Below are 21,752 nucleotides of genomic sequence, written 5' to 3'. Positions count from 1 at the left end.
GAGCAAACAGGGAGGTTTCTAACCCCCTTCAGGATTGAGTTGACACATTCCGAAATATTGGTGGTCATGTGCCCGAATCTCCGACCCTCATCACAGTACTGTGTCCACAACGAATACTCGATTCGGTTCGCCCAGTCACACATTGCCGGATTCTCAGAGCGCAGAATGTCAAACCAGTAGTCGAACTCCACCTCGGTCTTGGCATATGCGGCGTTAACAAGAAGCCTCCGGGCATCTTTTCCCTTGAAAGTCAAGGCAAAATTCGCTGCAATAGGATGTTCGAGTTTCCGTCTTGTGCAATGGCGACTAGCAGTGTTCCCCCATACTTCCCATATAAATGGGTGCCATCAATACTCACCAAAGGCTTGCAATGACGGAATGCCTGGATACAAGGGGGGAAAGTCCAGAACAGCCTATGAAAATAAACCTGAGAATCGTCAACCTGTCCCCCAACTCGAACAGGGCAAGTCCTGAGGACGGCTACAGTGCCAGGCATCGTCAGCTGAACTCCTAAAACCCACCTAGGGAGCTCATTGTACGACTCGTCCCAGTCCCCATATATCACGGCAACGGCCTTCTGCTTCGCCATCCATACCCTCCTGTACGTAGGCCTGAACCCAAAGTGTGCGGCCGTGGCATTTTGGAGCACCTTGATGTTCACACCTGCATCAGCCCTAACCATCGGCATAACGAAGGTGGATATGACATGGTAGTCCAGACTCCTATGGTCGCTGGAGATGGAGCTGGCAAGACATGTATGCGGTCCGTTGTATCGCTTCACTTCCCAGATACCCTTCCGCTGTCGGAGACTCAACCGAATTAGCCATGTGCACCCATTCCCAAACTCAGAACACTTTCCCACATACCTGCGGTAGTCAGACTCAACGACCTTGTACTGGACCCCTCGTCGGATACTGTACGTCTTCACACTCAACAGCGCCTCATCTTTATCTTGAAATTGTTGGCCAACCTGGAACTCGTTCATACCGGCAGACCCCTCGGTATCTCTAGCACCAAATCCTGAGGCCTGCAGATCATTGTCGTCTTGCCGCATGGCATCCAGGTCCAATGAGGAAAAATGGGGTGGATACTGCTGTGTGCCAGAACTAGATCCACCTATAGCCCTTGTCGGAACAGTAGTTCCAACATCATCGCCGCTTTCATCAGCGATGAAATCCGGCTCCACGTCATCGTCATCTGGATCATCAAACAAACCATCACCAACACCCGCCGGTGTGGGACAATGTACCTCGGTGGGAATATGTTCCCCATACCGAACCTCATCTCCAACAGTGCCGCTCAGATCAACGGCATCTGGTGTCCTTACCTCGGGAAACTGCCTACGAGAAAGAAACATAACCTGCAAGTCCTCGTCACTACCGATTGTGAAACAATCAAACTTCACGGTGTCATGGAGCACCGCTGTAGGAATGCGGTAGAAAAACTTCTTCACCCTTTTAACGCCTTCAAGACCCAGCTTCTCCAGCACAGAGCTAACAAGTGCATCGTAGGTGGTTGTCGGCGTCACGATAATACATAGGGGATCCTTATCAGTGAACTTAACGCCGGACCGGGTTTTTCTCTTAATGGACCCTCTGTAATGTACCAGAACTAGGAAACTCTCCTCACTAGCCATCTCCCCTCTTTGTTGAGAGCAACATGAGTTCACACCTTATATATATAGCCCTGGCTCGCACTATATATATATAATTCGAATCTATATGTTTCGAATTATCTAATGTCACAACCAAACCTAGTAATTCGAATCAACTTGATTCGAATTACTAAACAATGCTTCTCCTAGTAATTCGAATTAACTAAATTCGAATTCTATAGTTGTAATTCGAAACAAGTTGTTTCGAACTTCATTCATTTTTGGCGTCCCTAGTAATTCGAATCATATTGATTCGAATTACGTTCAAATCAAATTCGAATCATATTGATTCGAATTATATAGTAATTCGTCCTGGTTGATTCATGTATTGATTTTTCATTTGGCTGATTTAGGTAAATTTGAGCTCTACTTGGCTCATTTCAGTTTTTTACCCTTATTTTTATTTATAAGAACTAAAATTTTATATAAAAAAAAAGTAAAAATGATGAATTACTCATTTTAAAATATACATTTATTAAATATATTTAAAAGTGTAAAAAATTGATTTTCTTAACTTGAGTCGCTTTCTAATCTTTCTCATCTCCCACGCCAGATTGGAACGAAAAACAATTTTGTTTTGGGTATTAAAGTGATAAAGTTGGCTTAGCTGTGGGACACAAACGCATCTGCTTCTGCTTTCTCATCCACATGTAGCTTTCAAATCTTACGTTATTGCTTTCGTCATCACTTTTTTCTTTCATTGGACCTTGCTTCCTTCCCTACATCGCAATTATTATTCGTCTTTGAAGGGTTTTCAAAAATTTCCAGTAGTTAACGCCAGTACTACACACTTCATAAAAAATGTTCCACTTCCATGCATATATCATATATAAATGCTATTTTTTGGATTTATTTAAGTAAAATTATATGTTAGGTGGATATGTTTTCTACAAGATTAACATCGCATTTATTATTGGGTGAATTAATTTATATTTAATACTTGGATGTAATACTTATGTTAATTATGGAAAAATTACATGAGAAATAATAGTAAAATATTTTAAAAAACTTTATTTACAAGATGATACAAAAGCTAGAACTATTTTTGAGAACTATTTTTTAAAAAATTGATTAAACAATTCACAAAATTTCTAACAATATTATTAATGATAAAAATATAAGCATTATTTTATCATCGTATTATATTAAATATATTTAATAGGAAAAGTTTAAGAAGTCAGTAACTTTTTTAAATTCTGACCAGCATGTAACTAGCAAAGAAAAGTGAATCATTAGATGAAATCTCACACCAATTTACACTATTAAAATCATCATTGATGACTATTTGATGGTTATAAATCACAAAAGTTACTGACCCCTTGGCACTCCTCTATTTAATATATTTAGTTGTTACCTTAAAAAATTATAATTTTTTTTGAAACAAAGAAAGTTCAACACATTAGGTGGAGTAACAAACAAAGATTCAAACAATAAAACCAAACACAATGAATATCAATTTTCTATCATCTCGGACATTGCCATCAACAACTACAAAAATCGATGCCAGACCACTCTTTGTAGATCAAAAACGTTATTTGTTGTATTTTTTCAATACTTTCTTCTTTATTGTTAAAAATTCTGTCATTACGTTCCACCCAAATATTTCAAATTACTGCAAAAAATTCAATCAACAACATCTTCTGCTCCTCTTTTCTATTATGCATTCCAGTCCAACTCTTAAATATTCCTTTCATGGTTCCTGAGATGACCCATAGTCTCTCAAAACACCTCAACCAACCGCACTATACATGCCACGTAAACTCACAGAAAAGAAACGAATGATGAACAAATTCTATATTTTTTTACACAAGACAAGTATATTGTTACTCTGATGAATTACGCCTAATCTACTCAACTTCTCTTTCGTATTCATCCTGTCGGTTAGAACAAATTAAACCAACCAAAAAGTTCAATTCTCGGAAGTACCAGCCCTCTCCAAATTGAATTTGTGAAACTGTAGCTTGTAATCTCTTTTAAAAGAGTCTTTGATTACAACATCTGCATAAAAGAGTTAGTAAAAAACAATATTTTTATTATCAAATTTTTACACTACATTATCCTTTCTACCATTTGATAGTTTTACGGGCCTTAATCTCTCATGAAATTGATAAACAAATTCCAACTCCCATAAAAACAATTCTCTCCTCCAAAAAAATTTTCAGATTCACTCTTATCCATCCTAAAATCCACAATCCCCAATTTTAGTTAACAAATTATAACTAAAGCATATATTAATTGAACTAGCTAGTACCTAGCTATCCGAGAAAAAAAGAAGTTGAAACAATATAAATAGATCAAATTAATATTAATTATGATTGTTCAGTAGTTTTCATCTCTTATAGCTATTTATATTCAAGCCATTTTGAATTCCGGGAAAATTTGTAAATTATTTTAATCCATTTTGAAGGAATTTTATATGTTAATTAGATCCATGGTTGTGATGAAGGACTTGAACATCCTATTTCATTCTCCACAGCGAAAAAATATTTGTTGAGTGATGAGAAGTTAGAGAAAGGTGATGATGCATTGGGGAAGAAGTTATCCATAGGCAGAAACGTGAAGGGAAAATAAAACTTTGTTTTCTTTATTTTAGGACAGGAATGTATGCATATTCAATATTTTATCTTCTAACTATAATTATGAACCAAAATAATTTATAATATAATTAATAATAAATGTTTCGAGTATCATCCAGACTAGATATCCTATCCAAATGAAGTATATATTTTGTGCAATTTTATAGTTTTCGTGGACTAACACCTGGCATTCTGAAATAATTATTTGGCTTTATTATTTATTGGCAATAATGTAATTTTATTAGAAATTGTTTGAGGGACATCTCAAGACCCAAGTCAGCCTCTCTCCCACCTAACAGAATTAGATATTTGATTCTTATATTAATTAATCCTTTTGACTTGAGTAAACCCTATGTATGCTTTTGATTAATTAAGTTAATAACAAGTAGTTTGATAAGAGACTTAATAATATATCTTTGTCTTAAATAAATAATTAAATTAAAAAAACAAAGCGCTCACGCTTCTCATGAGACTTGGTCGTTTTGGATTTTTATGGTTAGACTTGAGAAGAGAATTATAAAAGATCAACATGTATAATAAGGAAAACGCTCTAGAACCTAAAGAATATAAGGTGAAGAACCCGTTAATTGAAGTGCCTCACATGGTCACATGGTATGTTTGCTGAACCAATTTAAAATTAATCAAATTCAAAGAATTAATTTCATTCTAGTATAATTGTTCAACGGCATGGCTTTGCTAGTCTGACGTGACTTTATGCCCCAGTTGGTCCAACTTTAATTCTTTTTCTATAAATCTTTAAATTATTTTTTCCAACTTCATGCAAAGTTATGGAATACATAAGAAGAAACCGTCAACAAAATGGGTATTTCTGTGATACATATATTCATTTAAAATATATCATGTTGCTATTGATATTACTATTTATAAGATATATATAGTATAATTTATATTTCAAATGAATTTTTCTATTTCACATAATGATAACATATATATACACACACACATAAAGTCATAGATTTAAAATTTCGTTGACAATTAGTAAATTTTTAGTGCTTTCTGGTTTAAGAACCTTAATTATTGTGCTTCTAAAATCCCTAAGCAAAACCCTAAAACTTATAGGCATATAGTGGTTTAATTACTGGGACTCAGCGATGTCACTCTTGAGTGACCACAAACAAGTAAACATTGGATTTATACTGGGTGCTTGATTCAGAAGCTTTGGTTTTATAAATTTGATATTGACTTAAAGGGTTCGGTGACTTGAAAGCTATGGCAATGTTAATAACAGAAATAGACATGGTTGTCAAATATATAAGTGTAAACATAGCAAAAAAAAAAAAAATCCTCCCAAAAAGGCAAATGTTGCCCTACAAATAATGCCTCACTCTCCCCATTGATAGTGAAAGATAAAAAAGAAAAAATTATGGTATACTATACACCATGCACTATATATGCATATTCTAAACTTTAAATTAAACTACTAATAAAAGCGCGCCTCCATGCCCTTTGCATCTTATATGGGAACCACTAAATGAAGGAGAAACCATATGCATAGAACACAGATTTAAACCGCCCAAACCAGTTGACACACTTTAATGCACCTGAAAACTGAAATCACAAGAGAATATAACCTTGTCACCTAAACTGAGCCAAACCCACAAGACTATAAGAAGGAAAAAATCATAAAGTTGCATTCACACTTCACAGATCCGTTAGGAAGCTTCCTCGGAGCATTCAGGACCCAGCTAAGTCCTATCTTTGGGACCAATAACCAAAAATATTTGGACAAGTAACAACGTTGACACGCAGCATATTCGAGTCAATCCCTTAAAATTCTTTTGAGGTGCAAATTACATTTATTGAAGCTTGCATGACACATTATAGTTTAAGCAAAGAATTAAATAGCCATTTCAGTACACAACCCTAAGGGAGAGTGTTAAAACGCCAAGTGCCAATTTTCGCCATAAATAAGGCACCACATTGTTAATACGTAATACATAAACATGTAATTGCATTGATTAGGTTAACTATGCTAAATAAACAAAGCTATTTTCCAGTTTTCACCATCCAAATCTCCAATACACCCTCATTAACAACAATAAAAGAAACTATGTGACAGAAAATACATAAAAAAAAAAAGATTTTCTTTTTAAAAAGGAAAATACAGTCATCCATTATCCATATCTATCCCCTTCCCCAGATTTACAAACAGATCCTGGCTACGCCTTCATATCCTGAACCCACAAGAGGGGCAAAAAAGGGAAAACAAAAAAAAGGAGAAAGGAAAGGAAAATTGCGGAGTGTCTGATCTCAATTCTCACATAACTTTCCAGGACTCCAGAGTGGGGAAACTCGAGAAGGTGTCAAAATCTGCAGAACTAAGAGAAGGAGAAGCATCCACCAATCCCATGGGCTGGGAGAAAGGCAGTGGGCCTGGGACAGAAACACCGGGCCCAGTAGAACCCGAGTTCGGGCCCACAACTTGCTGCTGGTGATGGTCCAGCAAAAACGCTGACGTGTCCAGCGTCGGCAGCAAGCACGCTGCCCCGGCCGGAAACCTCCCTCCGCCGCCGGAAACAAGTCTCTGAGGCTCCGGCTTCAGCACCGGTGCCATTGCAATATCGGCCGCCGCTCCGCCGCCGAACCTCACGCCGGTGACCTGCTGCACCATCTGCCGGAAGTTCGCCGGGTCTGCCGTGATGAACGTCGTCTGAGATCGCTTCGACGCGCGTGACTTCCGTTTAGTAACCCTCCCCGTTGCCGGTGGAAGCGTCGATCCGCGGCGCTTGGGAGCAGATTCCTGATCGGAGCCGGCGGAGATGCCGGAGACTGTCGGCGTGGAGGCAGCGGCAGTGGTAGCGTCGGGCTTGGGAGATGCGATGAAGGGAGAGAGGACGTCGTCGCCGGAGATGGATTTCTGAAGCGCCTTGGTTAGGGTTTCGGCGTCGCGAGCTATGTAATCGGCGAACCACGTGTCGAGAGCAGGGCGAAAGGCCCATGGCTCAATCAAATTCTCGGATGACGCCATAGTGAAAGACTGAGAGAGAGTTTTTGTGCGTGTTGAATTAAATACGAAAGAAAAAGAAGAGAATTTGTCTGAAAATGAAGTGATAAATAAAATAAAGAAGAAAAGAGAAGCAGTGGTGGTTACTGGTTACTCAAAGGAATAAGTAGAATTTGTTTGCCATGGTGGTTATGGATGTTTGTTGAGTTTTGTTGTGTTGTGGTGTGTGTGTGGGGGAAGGGGAGGGAAGTGAGATAGGAAGGAAAAGAGTAGTGGAGAGTAGGGTGATAAATAGGGAAGGGGGCAAGGGGTATTTTGGGGAGGGAGGAAGAGAGAGAGAGGACAGAGGAGAGGGGTGAGAAAGAAACCGCGTTGTTAGGGGGACGAGAAGACACGCGTCAGATTGTCCGTACGGAGTGCTGTGAGCTAAGCTGATGTTGATGCTCACCTTGGCGGACTCCCACTCCGACTCACAACCTCCCTCGCTATTTCTAATTCAGTAAATTACGAAAAATATATTTAGAAATAGGAATTTTTTTCTATTATAAAATAACAAAATTATTCAAACTTTAATTTTTCAAATTTAATTTTTGTCGTGGAAGCAAGTTCATCCTACATTGGTAAATTTTAAATTCCTATGCTCCTCAACCGCGTCTGTATTTTAAATTTAGAAAAAATATATACTTTTCAATCGCTCATATGCTTTTAATTTTTAAAAAAATTAATTTGGTTTAATTTGGATTAAAAAAAGTTTAAAGAGTTAAATATTAGAAAAATAACAGACATAACTTTTTTAATATTGGTACTGACAATAACAATCATTATTTTTGCGGAAGATATTCAAAAAAGTTATGTTTATTGTTTGTCCAAATTAAACCAAACTAATTTTTTTAAATTAATGTGTTAGGGAATATCATTTCTCTACACTATTATACTCTTATAATAATTACTTACTTTTTTTTTTAACTTAGTCTGGTATTTAGAGAAAGAGACGAAATGAAGTTTATCCAAAAATATGGTATAAAAATTTGTCAAAAATGCAACAAATTTTACAAAATTAGTGAGGTTTGTCGGACGTGTGGCAAACTCAACCTAAATAAAAAAAAACGTATTCCAAAAATTTTATTTTATTTTATAAAAAAGATGACTTTTTAAATTTAAAATAGAAAAAAATCTTTTAAAGATATGACTAATTTCTTTAAAAATAGACGAATTCAATTGATTTAACTAAATATATAATAAAATTATTAAAAATTTAATATATAATTTTAAATATTTAAATTTAATAAATTTTAGGTTAGTAAAATTTAAAACTATGGTTAAAAATTAACAAATTACTTCAACCATCATATTTTATAACTAACAAAAATTAAAATAGACAAAAATGACAAATAAAAATTTAGAAAAATAAGCATATTCACCTCAGAATTTTCAAAAAATTTCATACTCTACCACAGCACATCAACCCAGAATCAGAAAGAACAAGAAGTAGAATCACCAAATCAGAAAAATTAGCATAAACTCAAACAATTCAAAATCAGAAGGATAGCATAAAGTCATAAACAACTCAAAACCAGAAAAAATTTTAACATAAACAATGTAGTGAAGCAATGCATCATAGCACCATCAACTGAGAATCAAATAAATCAGCAACAAACAAGTGAAGCAATTCAGAAATCAGAATAACTAAAATTAACAAACACAACAGAGGAAACAAATAAAAAACTAAAGTGGAAAAGAGAAGAAATCAGTGAAAATAAACAAGACCACGAAGATGTTTTGGGACGACGAAGATTGAAGGACTAACGGGCGACGGCGAAGAGCCCACGACGGCACAGGTACGTTCGCACTTCGGACAGAGAGGTGCTCGACACAGACAGAGGAGAGATTTCTCGGAGATAGAGGCATTTTTGACGACGAGAAAGAGGCGGCCGATGACGGGGACAACAGAGACGACTGGTGGCATCTGAGACTAAGAGTGAGATAGATTGGGAAATTTTGCCATTTTGGTGAGACTGAGAGTGAGAGAGAAGAGAGAAGAGAGAAGCAGAGAAGTTCGGGAAGCCATGCATATCAACCACAGCTCCACCGCTTCCTTCCTCCGCCGCTGCCGTGCTCTAACAAGCGCTGCGCTCATTCTTTCGCTGCTCTCCAAAGAACCTTTGAATTAGGGATTTTGGTATGTTGGTGACACTCAGAGTGAGAGAAGGGAGAGGAGATTGGGGACATTTAGGCTGCGCATCTTGTTTTTTTTCTTTAATTAAACCAAAACAAGGCCGTTTGGTGTTGAAGGGAAGAACCGGACTTCAAAAAAAAAAAACTGACCGGTTCATTCTGTTCACTAGTTAACCACCGGTTTGACTAATTATTTTACCGATTTTTTACAGGTCGGTTTTAAGCGTTAATTGGACCGCCTAACTAACTAATTCCCAATTAACTCGGTCAAATCAGTCGGTCTAATCCGATTTTCAGAACCTTAGTTATAGATAGGTTAAACTTTTTTATTGTAAAGACAAAAAATTTGAGGATCAATTGTATAATTTAATTTTATGGATATAAATTTAATTTTTAAATTTGTGATTTTAAAATAATAAAATATTTGAAAACACAAATTTAATTTTTAAACTTTTATTTTAAAAAATAAAAAATTTTAGACACAAATTTAATTCTTATTTTTTTTATCTAAATCTAATTCTCAATTTTCTTATAATTGTCTTTTATAATTTTGTGATATATTTTTCATTCTTGAAATATAACAGAACATACACATTCTCCAATATTAAAAATAAAAACCATCAAAGATGATTTATATGTTGATCAAAATAATTATAAATTGCTAAAAAATCATTTTATATTTTAAATTATTTTTTATCAATATTAAATTTTTAGATACAATCTTAATATATAGTTTTCTCTTTGGCATTTTCCTCTCTTGTTCTCTTTTCTAAGGACAAGGTATTAGCTACAATGCAGTATAGCACTTTTTCTGTTTACTATTAAATTCAAATCATCCATCTTTTAGTTAAAAATTCAGGTAATTGGCTACTAAATTACATTCATATGGTTTGTCCTTTTCGCACATTAAGAAACTTTCATATATGTCTGGCCATTTACGTTTTTCGTTTCATATTATTTATTTATTCATCTAAACCATATTTGTACCTTTTGAACATTTGAAATATTTCTCTCCTGACCTTTACAATATTTTAGTTAACTTTATTATTTTCAAATAATTGTCCAATTTTAATTATTTGAATTCTGCTAAAAAGGTTCTTAAGCTATATATTAAAAATAAAAAAAATACAGCAAAATAAGGACCTCTTTCGTTTGTATTTGAATTTTTTATTTTTAATATTTTTTATTTTAAAATTTTTCAAGAAAAAGTAAAAAAAGAAATCAAAAGAAAAATCATGATTTTATTTTTGCATTGATTTTAGAGTAAATCACACGAATAAAATTATTCTAACTCAAAATTACATAAATTTCTTAAATTAGAATCAATTATTCTCCACATACTAGTCATTTTTTTTATATAAGTCTACACAAGTCATTTATATTCACACGCATATGTTCTTTTTCGTGTCATTACTGCCCGTTCTTCTTCTTCTTGCTACACGCTCTTCTTCTTCGTTATTTTTCTCTTTCGTTATCGTCGTCACCAACACCACTACCACCACCTCCTCCTCCTCCTCTTCCTCCTCCTCCTCCTTTTTTTTCATTAGAATTTCTTCTCCTCCTTCCTTTTTCTCCTTCTCCTCCATCATCAGTTATCTCGTTATTGAAGATACTAAATAATTCAAGTTAAGATTGTCAAGTGAACCAAAACGAAATTGATTATTGTTTTGAATCCAATCAAGTGACTGAATTGTGGTTCGATTCTAGTTAATTTTTTCATTAGCAGTTTATGATTCTATGTGAATAATGTTTCATCGTTGATGGTTTGAATTGAATGTAATGTCAAAGTTTTGCATTATAGAAAATATTTTTCTGTATTTTCAGCAAATTTGGGTATAACACGAAGATATTTGGGTGTAACACGAAGATATTTGAGTGTATGTTTAAGAATTTTTTGTGTATGTGTGCTGATAAGTTCTGCATAATTTAAAACTCTTCTTCTCCCTCCTCCTCATCTTCTGCTACTTCTTCTTCTTTTTCTTCATCATCATCATCATAATCTTCTTTTATTTTTCTTATTCATTTTTTTCTTGTTTTATCTTCTCAAGTTTCTTCTTATTTTACTCTTTTAATAAGAATAAAAACAAAAAACCAAACAAAGAAGAAGAAGAAACACATAATGCTGCAAAATTACTTAGAAGAGGATGAACTTACATTCATTCAACTAAAAGAAAGAAGAAAATAAGAAAAAAAAGAAGAAAAAAATGCAGCATTAGAGGAAATATTTTTCTGTATTTGTAGCAAATTTGGGTGTAACACAAAGATATTCGAGTGTATTGTTTAAGAATTTTCGGTGTATGTGTGCTGATAAGTTCTGCATAATTCAAAATTCTTCCTCTTCTTCCTCCTCCTCATCTTCTGTTGCTTCTTCTTCTTTATCTTCTTATTTTATATTCTCATAATTCTTCTTGCGAGGAAAATCAAACAAAGAAGAAAAAATATATAATGTTGCAAAATCAATAGAAAGAGTAGGAGGAAAAAAATACAGCAACAACAACAGTAATAAGAAACGCCGATGAAGATGAAACACGCAAAGAAAAAGGAGGAGAAATGCAAAGAAGAAGGAGAAGAAGAAGGAAGAGGAGGAGGAGGAGGAACGTATGATACAAAGAGGAACAACGTGATTTCACGCACGCATTATGTAAGTGACTTGTATGACTTGTATGCTAAAAAGACTTGTATGTGTAGCAGTACTCAATCAGAATTGGTTACATGCTCTATCTTCATTACAAGAATAATTAATTTTAGCGACAAACATTTAGCGGCAATAATACAATGACAGCTATTTTTTTATTTAAGCTATGTTTTTGTGGCTATTATATATTTGCCATTAATACTATATATTATAATGGTAATTATTATTATTGCCACTAAAAATATAAGAAAACTACCTTTAATGAAAAATTTTTAGTAGCCATAGTACAATGGCTAGTATTATTTTTATTAAAATATAAGAAAAACTACCTTTAGTAAAAAAAATTTAGTGGCCATTGTACTATGGCTGGTATTATTTTTATTAAAATATTTTTTTATAACAATTAGTCGAAAGAAGAACAAAGACCCACAGACACCCACCTCACCCCCTTTCTCTTACTCTCTGAGAAACCTAACCCTAAACCCAGCCACCATTACCATTCTTCTAGTAGAGGGTGCTGTCACCGGCGAGGACAGATCAACATGGCTCTTTGAGCTCTTTGTTGCTCTCTGTCCGAGCTCCCTTCCTTTCCTCTAATGCCGTCACTTTTGATTCCTCCGTTGCCGCACTTGCCTTCCTCCTTCGCCGTCAGTGAGCACTGCTGCTTCAATTTAATTTTGCTTGTTTTGTACTTTTGTTAATAATATGGGTTGCTAGGTTTTTTGATTTCTGTTTGAGTTTGTTAATTTTTTCTTATTTTGAGATACTGAATTTGAAATAATGGTTGAATTTAATGATTCCTCGCTGTCGAATGTTCCTTTCTTTTTTTCTCTTTTAAATTTAAATTTTGGTATACACAACCTTGGTTTGAGTCAATATGGTTAATTTTTTTATTATGAAATTGTTAGCAGCGACAGTGGTGAGGGTTAATGTCTTGAATGATTCTCTCAAGAGCATGTACAATGCCAAAAAGCGAGGAAAGCACCAAGTCTATGATTAGGCCATCATCAAAATTGATTATTAAGTTCCTTTTGGTGGTGCAGAAGTATGGTATTTCCAAATCTTCTTCACCTCCTTAATTTACGTCTTTTTGACCACTATTGTATTCTTAATCCACGATTCTTACTCTTGTTCCTAATGCTTGCACCTAATTTTTTTTGTTTACTATTGGAAGGACAATTTAGTTGATAATGGAGGCGATGTGAATGATCGTTGCGAAAAAATGAAGAAGGTGAGGAATAAGATCGGCAAGTATGAGGTTGGTAGAACCATCGGCGAAAGTACATTTGCCAAGGTCAAATTCGCCAAAAACACCGACACCGGAGAAAGTATTGCCATTAAGGTCATGGCTAAATCCACCATTCTCAAGCATAGATTGGTTGAACAGGTCAACCTTACGCTTTAACCTTCTTTGTTTAGTTATCTTTCTAATTATTGTTAATTGTTCCTTTGATTCCTTTTGTTTTAAGTCATGCTTGGTTTTTTATTTAGCTTAAATTTATACGATAAAGCTAAATGATTTAGGGTTACCAATGCTTCTAAGGTGGCATAAATCAACATTACACATAGTGTTGCTACAAATTCTTAGTTTAGCTAAGAACTGGCAGTAAATTTTGCAATGTATGAGGATATGCATTGCAATGCTTGTGTGTAAATATGTTGATGATATTTTTATCCTCCGTAAAACCTGCACAATATTCTCTCATGATTATGCTGCTTTTCTGTGGGATTTACATTGCATGTAGTCAAAGACATTTTGTTTCTTCTATCTGTATGCTGGATTTTTCATTTTTGGCTGAATAATCATGTAGCTTGTTATACTAAATTGTTATTTTGATTCTTTGTCCTTTATGCCATGCATTTTCTAACTTGAATCGTGTAACAAATTAAAAGAGAGATATCCATTATGAAGATTGTCAGGCATCCAAATATAGTTAGGTTGCATGAGATATGTATAATATGCTAATACGTGACAAATTTTATTGTATTTCTTTATCTTATTATATTTCTAAAGCTTCTTATATTTTAGGTTTTGGCCAGCAAAACCAAGATCTACATAATTCTTGAGTTCGTAATGGGAGGAAAATTATATGATAAAATTGTAAGAATTCATATGCTATTTGTCTGTAGGATACGTTGGAGATTGGTTCTGCTATACTCATCTTGAAAAGTAGCTTGACATGTCAAAGTTTCGTGCTTGATATGTGTATTGTTACACCGTTTCTAGATCTGTAAGCTCAGCAGAAAAATCTTTCTAAAAATGATTCTAGGCATTACTTTCAACAACTTATAGATGTTGTTGCTCATTATCACAAGAAGGGTGTGTACCACAGAGACTTGAAGGTGAAAGACAATATATTACAGATAAAGTTAACTATAATCTTGATGTAATTTTGTTGGCCTTATTATGTTTTGATCCTGATGAAGTTATTTTCTTTCTAATTATAGCCTGAAAAACTTTTTCTTGATGCATTCGGAAACTTGAAAGTCTCTGACTTTCAATTGAGTGCATTGACTAAGTAAGTAAGAAAGTACTCTATTTGTGAAACAGAGATGAAAGAAATAATTTTTTGTACATTAAAAATGAGCAGAGTCATTTTATTGTATTGGAATATTAATGTGCTTTATCTTTGGAAAATGTTTTGGAGATGACAAATCTGACTTTGGCATTTTTTTTCAAGGGTGTTGATGTTCTTGATACAAGAATTATTGTCAGTCTAGAATTTCTCTTATAGAAATAAGAACTTCGTTGTAAGCATAGCTCCAAACCAACAAATAACTCTCAAATCAAATTTAAATTATTTGGTTGTCACAAGTACAAACCCCAATAAGAATTTAACCGAAGTATTTAAACCTCGGGTCGTCTCACAAGGAATTGCAATGAAATGATCAATTATTGTCTATGAAGGAATAAGGGGGTTTGATTTATAATTGGCAAGAAAAATAAATGACAAGAAAGTAAAATGACAAGAACCAATAAAATAAAAGAAAAGAACTCTTGGCTAGACATAGATAATTGAGATCACCATCTTTGTCTACAAACCATATATTGACAATTATGAGGGACCAACTCATTAAGTCTACTTCCAAAAACTTTAAGTACGTAATATATACTCCTAAGCTTGAAGTATGTCAAATAGGCTTGATCAACATCAACCCATAAATCCTAACCTACCTACCAATTAGCTTAGTAGTGGGTTAGCATCAATGAATATCAAATTAACCACATAGGGTTCTCAAATCACCAATTTAATGAGACCCAATGACTCAAGGTCACCCAATTCCCTTAACCTAGGCCAAGAGTAAAGAAAAGTAATAAAAAACTAGAGGAAACATTCTATCAAACACCTAGAATACAAGAAAAGTAAACATCACATAATGCAAGAATTAAAGAAACCCATAACTAACATAAGCAAGAGATCAACAATAACAATGAAGATAAACATCAAAGAGGACATGGAAACATAAAATTGCATTAAAAGAAATCAGGATCCAACAATGGTTCATCAACATAAAAGAGAGCTAAATAAAGAAATTAACAAGTAAAACTAGAAGAGTAAAGATGTAGCAATAAGAAATTAAAAGGGAAAACTAAATCAAAACAAGAATTAAAAGTTGAATATAAGGAAATTAAACCTAAACTATCCTAAATTCTAGAGAGAATGGAGAGCTTCTCTCTCTAGAATTCTAACCTAAACTATGATGAAAACTAAAATTATGACTACTTGGTTCATCCTTCCTCAATCCTTGGGTTCAATAGCATCAGAAATGAGTTGGATTGGGCCCAAAATGCTTCAGAAATTGCTGGCACGAGTTGCCTTTAGTGAGTCATATGCAGCTTCTCACGCGTACAAGTAATTCACGCTTACGCATCTTTAAACGCCAGAAAACTATGGCAAATTTTATATCATTTTGAATCTCCAGATGTTAGATTTCCAAGGCAATTAGAACCGTCTCATTTGAACAGTTGTAGCTCAAGTTATGATCAATTTAGTATGAAGAGGTCAAAATTGACAGCTTTGCAATTCCTTCATTTCTTCATGAGTTCTCCCACTTTGCATGCTTTTCCTTCATTTCTTCAATCCAATCTTAGCCTTCTAAACCTGAAATCACTTAAAAAATATATCAAGGCATTGAATGGAATCAAAGGTGAATTAAAATGATCAATTTATGGGCCTAAAAAGCATGTTTTTTACACTTAAGCACAAATTTAAGGAGAATTACAAAACCATGCTATTTCATTGAATAAATGTGGGAAAAGTTGATAAAATCTCCTAAATTAAGCACAAGATAAGCCACAAATTGGGGTTTATCAAACCTCGCCACACTTATGGATGATCAATTCTTCCTCACCCTATTTGTCCATGTATTTTGCGATCTTGTTCTGTTTGATTGGCCTTTATGGTTAACAAAACCGAACCAATTACCGAACCTACGGTTACTAGGATCAATATGGTTGAGCCGGCATAAACACCCCTTTTGACTAGGTAGCATTCACCGTTCAACCAACCTATCCTATAAGGCTGCCTCTTACTCATGCTTGTGGCAGTTATCAATAAGATCATTGCAATCCCAAAGCTAAGCCTGCCAACTATCACATCATTCAAATTTTATTACTGCATTAGGGGCAAAGCTTTTTTGTTCTTCTATTGTGTACAATTGAATTTGTGCTAGAGTTCCTGTTCTTATTATGTAATTTGTATTAATGGAATTCAAAACAGTGCAGGGGCATTTGAGTTTTGAAATACCTTTAATTCTTATTATTAGTCTTCAATATGTAGTGCAAGATCACTTAGAGGATTTTAATTGGTGTTGCCGTGAAAAATGTAATCTAACAGCCCATTCCAGAGGTAAGCAGCACTGTATTTCTCAAAATTTGGAGGTGAAAAAGTTTCTGATTAATGCACTAGTTTATGAAGTTTTATTCATTAATTTGTCTTCAATTTTTTAAGCCTTTTGCTTCAATTTACTTGTGTAACTTGATGTATTCTTGAATTGTATTTTGGGTTCTGATTCGCCATAAATAGATTAAGACAGGGGATTCATGTTTGGTCCGTCAATTGCATTGGGGATATTGGTGCAAAATTGATATATCTGTCTCAATTTATTTTTAATTTTACAATTTAGGTTGATAATTCTCACTTTACTCTTTGAAGCAACGCCGTTTTTCCCACTTGAAATTAAGCTGATTGGCATGAGTTTGGGAATTTAGCATTCAGCTTTAATGAGAATAATAAAAAACTAACAAGCTGAGAAGAGAAAAAGTAAGTGATCAATCAAATAGATACTGTGGTATTGTATCTTATTTATCTGAAATATCAAATCTGCTAAATCAAAGTGCTTACTACTTTTGATAGGTAACGAGCTGTTAGAATGCTTTTAGTTTTGTTCAAGGTGAGTAACTATTATAGTTGTTTGGTAAATAATGCTGAAATTGGTTTGGGTGATAAATATCCTATTGGCATTAAAGTTCAAGCTATTTGGAGTGAAGATAGGTAATGGTATATTCAGCAATTAATTTCTTTTTCTTTGTCCATTTATTCAGCAATTAGTATGATGATCATATATATTTTAGTATTTCAACTCAGTTTGTGATCTTACTATTTTGATTTAGTTAATTTCTATTTACACTTTTTTTTGTGCACCTTTAGAAGAATTTTGTTGTTTAAGCTTCTTAGAAGTGCAAGTATTTTTGCAGCAGCCCCGCTAGAAATGAACAAGGGAATGAACACTGATACAATTGTTAAGGCCAAGAGTTTTCTTGACGGTGACAAAGATCAGCATGAAAAAGATGTGTTTGAGAAGAATCTGAAGGTGCTTCAGAAGATTTTTTAGTCATTATGCCAAGATTAGAAGATTGACGATTTTCTGTTTGTGAAGCTCTTGGATATAGAGTGTAAACTTTGCATTTTAATTGATGTGATACAAGTTTTATGTGACTTAAATTATCTTAAGTTATATTTTGATTGTTAATTGCTTCTTAAGATTATGTCTTTGAATTATGTAAGGATAATTTTTATTGTTTAAAGAAATTATTTAGTATAATTATATGTTTAATTTTATTTTATAATATTTAACTCATTTAATTAAAAATGTAGAGTTATATATGTAATAATATTATTAAATATTATGTTGTATAAAAATTTATTAGAATATTATATACATACAGAAAATAAAAAAAAAACAATAAGGGACCTAAGGTTACACTTTTATAGAGTAGCTATGGTTATACAGAAAATTAAAAAAAAATAATAAGGGACCTAAGGCTACGCTTATAAAAAGTAGCTATGGTATACAATGTGGCTACGCTTTACAAGTGATGCAGTAGCGTTGAAAAGCGTAGGCTATTCTGGAAAAATGAAAGCTGAAAAGCGTAACCTTTGGTCCTAGATAGCATCACTTGAAAAGCGTAGCCTATTCCCAAACGCCAAAAGCGTAGTCCTTGGTGCAGAAAAGCGTAGCCTTTGAGAATAGGCAACGGCCGAATAGGAATCACCCCAAAAAGCGTAGCCATAGCCTAAGCCATCATTTTTTTTAACTTTTGGCTACACTTTTCAAGTGTACTTGAATGGGTATTTTTCTTGTAGTGAAGTAAAGCTTAGGGATATAAATTTTACCCACTTGAATGTTGTGTTGGATGATGGTGACTTAGGAAGGGATATCTCCAATGGTTTTGCAAGTGTCATTCCCTTATGCTCTTCCTTGATGAGTTCCACCTCTTGACAACTTCTTCCAACTTCTCCTTGCTTGTCAACTTCTTCCAACTCCTCCTCCTCATCAATCAAGTCAAATTTTGGAGGTTGTGTGAAGTCCACTTCAACATCAACTTCACATCCATTGGAAGAATCTTCAACAAGGTCACCAATGTCATTTGGTGTAGAGTTGTCTTCAATGACATAGCTTGCTTCTTGCCCAACCTCTTCCTCTTGGTAGCTTCCTTCCAATTCACTCTCTTCTTTATTGCTTACCAAGGGTATGGGAGGTGAGGTGTCTTCTTTCATTACCTCAATTTCATGTCCGATGGGAGATGATTCAATTGTAGATGAAAACTTCTCAATGATTGAATCCATCTCTTGATCAACCTCTTCAAAGTCTTCAATCATGATATGCTTTGGAGGTTGTACACCCTCCTCAACATCAATATCAAGCTTCTTAGAAGAGGGCTTTCTAATTCCACATTCCTATGGACTTCCAACAACTCTTAAATCTTCAACCACTTCTTCCAGCTCAATTGTCTCAACTTCCTCTCCTTGTGGAAATTCTTGTTTCAACTCCTCTTCTCCACCTTGAAGCTCCAAACTCACTCCCTCACTATGATCCTTGTTTGCTTCTCCACATTCAACAATGAGAGTGCTTTGATCACATAGGCTTAGTCAGGATGAGTATATGTTGCTAACGACTTCTGCCATGACAGCCATCTTGGCTTCTAGCTCCTTAAACTCCTTTTGCGTCTCTTCTTGCCTTTGGAGGCAAGAGCTAATATCTCCTTGGAGAGACTCATCCATTGGAGGTGGTGGTGGAGAGAGGGTTCATTGTTTGGGAGGAAGGTTTGATAATTGGAAGATAGTTCTTCTTGGTAAGGGTATGGAGATGGTGTATATGGAGGTGGTTCTTAGGAGTAGTTGTGTTGAAATGGTGGTGGTTCATATGGTTCATATGGTTCTTAAGGTGGTGGGTATGGTGGATATAGGTTAGGGTCATATGGAGGTGGTTGGTGGTATGGGACTTGTGAGTAAGGTGGTTCAAAATTATGTTTAGAGGGTGGTTCATAGGCATATGGTGGTGGTTGTTGACAACCACAATGAGGATCACCACATCCATTAGATTGATATGCATTAGGAGGAGAATTATACCTATAAGAGACTGGAAGAGGTTGTTGCCAAGAAGGTTGATCAATCCCTTAAGGCTCCTCCCATCTTTAATTATCCCATCCTTGATGCATGTTGTCATTGAAGCTTCGATTCCCTACAACATAATTTGAACCAAACTCATAGCCAAAGGGATGAGAATTCAAAACAAAAGCTAACCAAAACTAACAAACAAGCAAAAGGCAAATATTCACATATTCACAATAGCCAATAATATAACACCATTGCGATTTCCCAGCAACGGCGCCATAAATTTGGTACAAGAATTATTGTCAGTCGAAAATTTCTCTTATAGAAACAAGAACTTCGTTGTAAGCATAGCTCCAAACCAACAAATAACTCTCAAATCAAATTTAAATTGTTTGGTTGTCACAAGTACAAATCCCAATAAGAATTTAACTGAAGTATTTAAACCTCAGATCGTCTCACAAAGAATTGCAATGAAGTGATCAATTATTGGCTATGAAGGAATAAGGGGGTTTGATTTATAATTGGCAATAAAAATAAATGACAAGAAAGTAAAATGTAAGGAAATTAAAAGTTGAATATAAGGAAATTAAACAAAACTACCCTAAATTCTAAAGAGAATGGATAGCTTCTCTCTCTAGAATTCTAACCTAAACCATGATGAAAACTAAAACTATGACTACTTGGTTCATCCCTCCTCAATCCTCGGGTTCAATAGCATCAGAAATGAGTTGGATTGGGCCCAAAATGCTTCAGAAATCGCTGGTCACGAGTTGCCTTTAGTGAGTCACGTACAGCTTCTCACGTGTACGCGTGATGCACACGTACGCGTCCATAAATGCCAGGCAACTACGGCAAATTTTATATCATTTTGAAACCCCAGATGTTAGCTTAAGTTATGATCAATCTAGTTCAAAGAGGTCAGGATTGACAGCTTTGCGATTCCTTTATTTCTTCATGAGTTCTCCCACTTTGCATGCTTTTCCTTCATTCCTTCAATCTAATATTTGCCTTCTAAACCTAAAATCACTTAACAAACATATCAAGGCATCGAATGGAATCAAAGGTGAATTAAAATTATCAATTTAAGGGCCTAAAAATCATGTTTTTACACTTAAGCACAAATTTAAGAAGAATTATAAAATCATGCTATTTCATTGAATAAATGTGAAAAAAGTTGATAAAATCTCCTAAATTAAACACAAGATAAACCATAAAATTAGGATTTATCAGTTCTCCACATGACATGTGGGACCCCAAATTATGTTGCACCTAAGGTAAAGTAAAGTATGCATTTTTGATCTGTTATATATATTATCTCGATCATTTGCTTGTTTTCCTTGGGGTATAGTTTTAGTTATGTTATGGGAAAATAAGTCTATAGTTTGATTCCCTAATAGCTAGTATTAGTAAACCCATTACCTTAGGATTAAAGTCATTCTTAGCTTGGTTCAGTATTTTAGAGTATATTTTATTTGGTGCTCGAGTTTTTTATAAAGTGATCTTTTGTAGGTGCTAGGCAATCAAGGTTATGATGGTGCAGCAGCTGATGTTTGGTCATGTGGAGTCATCCTATATGTTTTGATGTCTATATATCTTCCTTTTAAGGAGGCTGACCTTCCTGCTCTGTACAACAGAGTATTTTGCCTCTGCTTCTCCTTAGCTTGAAGTAGAGACCTCAAAGAACTAGTCAGAATAGGCAAGATGTGTTGTGAGTATCATGGAAATAACAATTAAAAATAACCTTATGTTGTAACAATAAACAATGTCAGAAGGCATACTGTCAATAATTATTTAAAACTACTAGGAGCATGTAGTGCTATAGATTAATAAGTAATAACTGCTGCTTATAAAATACTCATTTAATTTTTTATCATTAGTTATGTGCCAATCATTGATGTAACATAAACTT

At 34.5% G+C, this 21,752-nt stretch overlaps 2 protein-coding genes and 1 pseudogene across 2 annotated transcripts; 1 reads left to right on the top strand and 2 right to left on the bottom strand.

Annotated features, from left to right (window-relative positions):
- Positions 1-250: 250 nt before the first annotated feature.
- LOC107494262 (uncharacterized) lies at positions 251-1,636 on the bottom strand. The gene has a single exon (XM_016115315.1). It carries the CDS (start codon positions 1,634-1,636, stop codon positions 251-253), a length of 1,386 nt encoding a protein of 461 aa, XP_015970801.1.
- Positions 1,637-6,228: 4,592 nt separating this feature from the next.
- Positions 6,229-7,473, bottom strand: LOC107494259 (calmodulin-binding protein 25). Its single transcript, XM_016115312.3, has one exon. The coding sequence runs from the start codon at positions 7,217-7,219 to the stop codon at positions 6,509-6,511; it is 711 nt and encodes a 236-aa protein (XP_015970798.1). The 5' UTR covers positions 7,220-7,473; the 3' UTR covers positions 6,229-6,508.
- Positions 7,474-13,227: 5,754 nt separating this feature from the next.
- LOC107494261 (CBL-interacting serine/threonine-protein kinase 24-like) lies at positions 13,228-21,508 on the top strand (annotated as a pseudogene).
- Positions 21,509-21,752: the final 244 nt, after the last annotated feature.

This window comes from Arachis duranensis, chromosome 6 (assembly GCF_000817695.3).
Source record: "Arachis duranensis cultivar V14167 chromosome 6, aradu.V14167.gnm2.J7QH, whole genome shotgun sequence".
In the NCBI taxonomy this organism is placed as follows: domain Eukaryota; kingdom Viridiplantae; phylum Streptophyta; class Magnoliopsida; order Fabales; family Fabaceae; genus Arachis; species Arachis duranensis.
The sequence above is the reverse complement of the archived record's forward strand: the minus strand, read 5'-3'. Positions and strand labels throughout refer to the sequence as shown.

Coding starts and splice junctions, on each gene's coding strand:
- LOC107494262 (XM_016115315.1), bottom strand. CDS start 1,636: ATGGCTAGTGAGGAGAGTTTCCTAGTTCTGGTACATTACAGAGGGTCC.
- LOC107494259 (XM_016115312.3), bottom strand. CDS start 7,219: ATGGCGTCATCCGAGAATTTGATTGAGCCATGGGCCTTTCGCCCTGCT.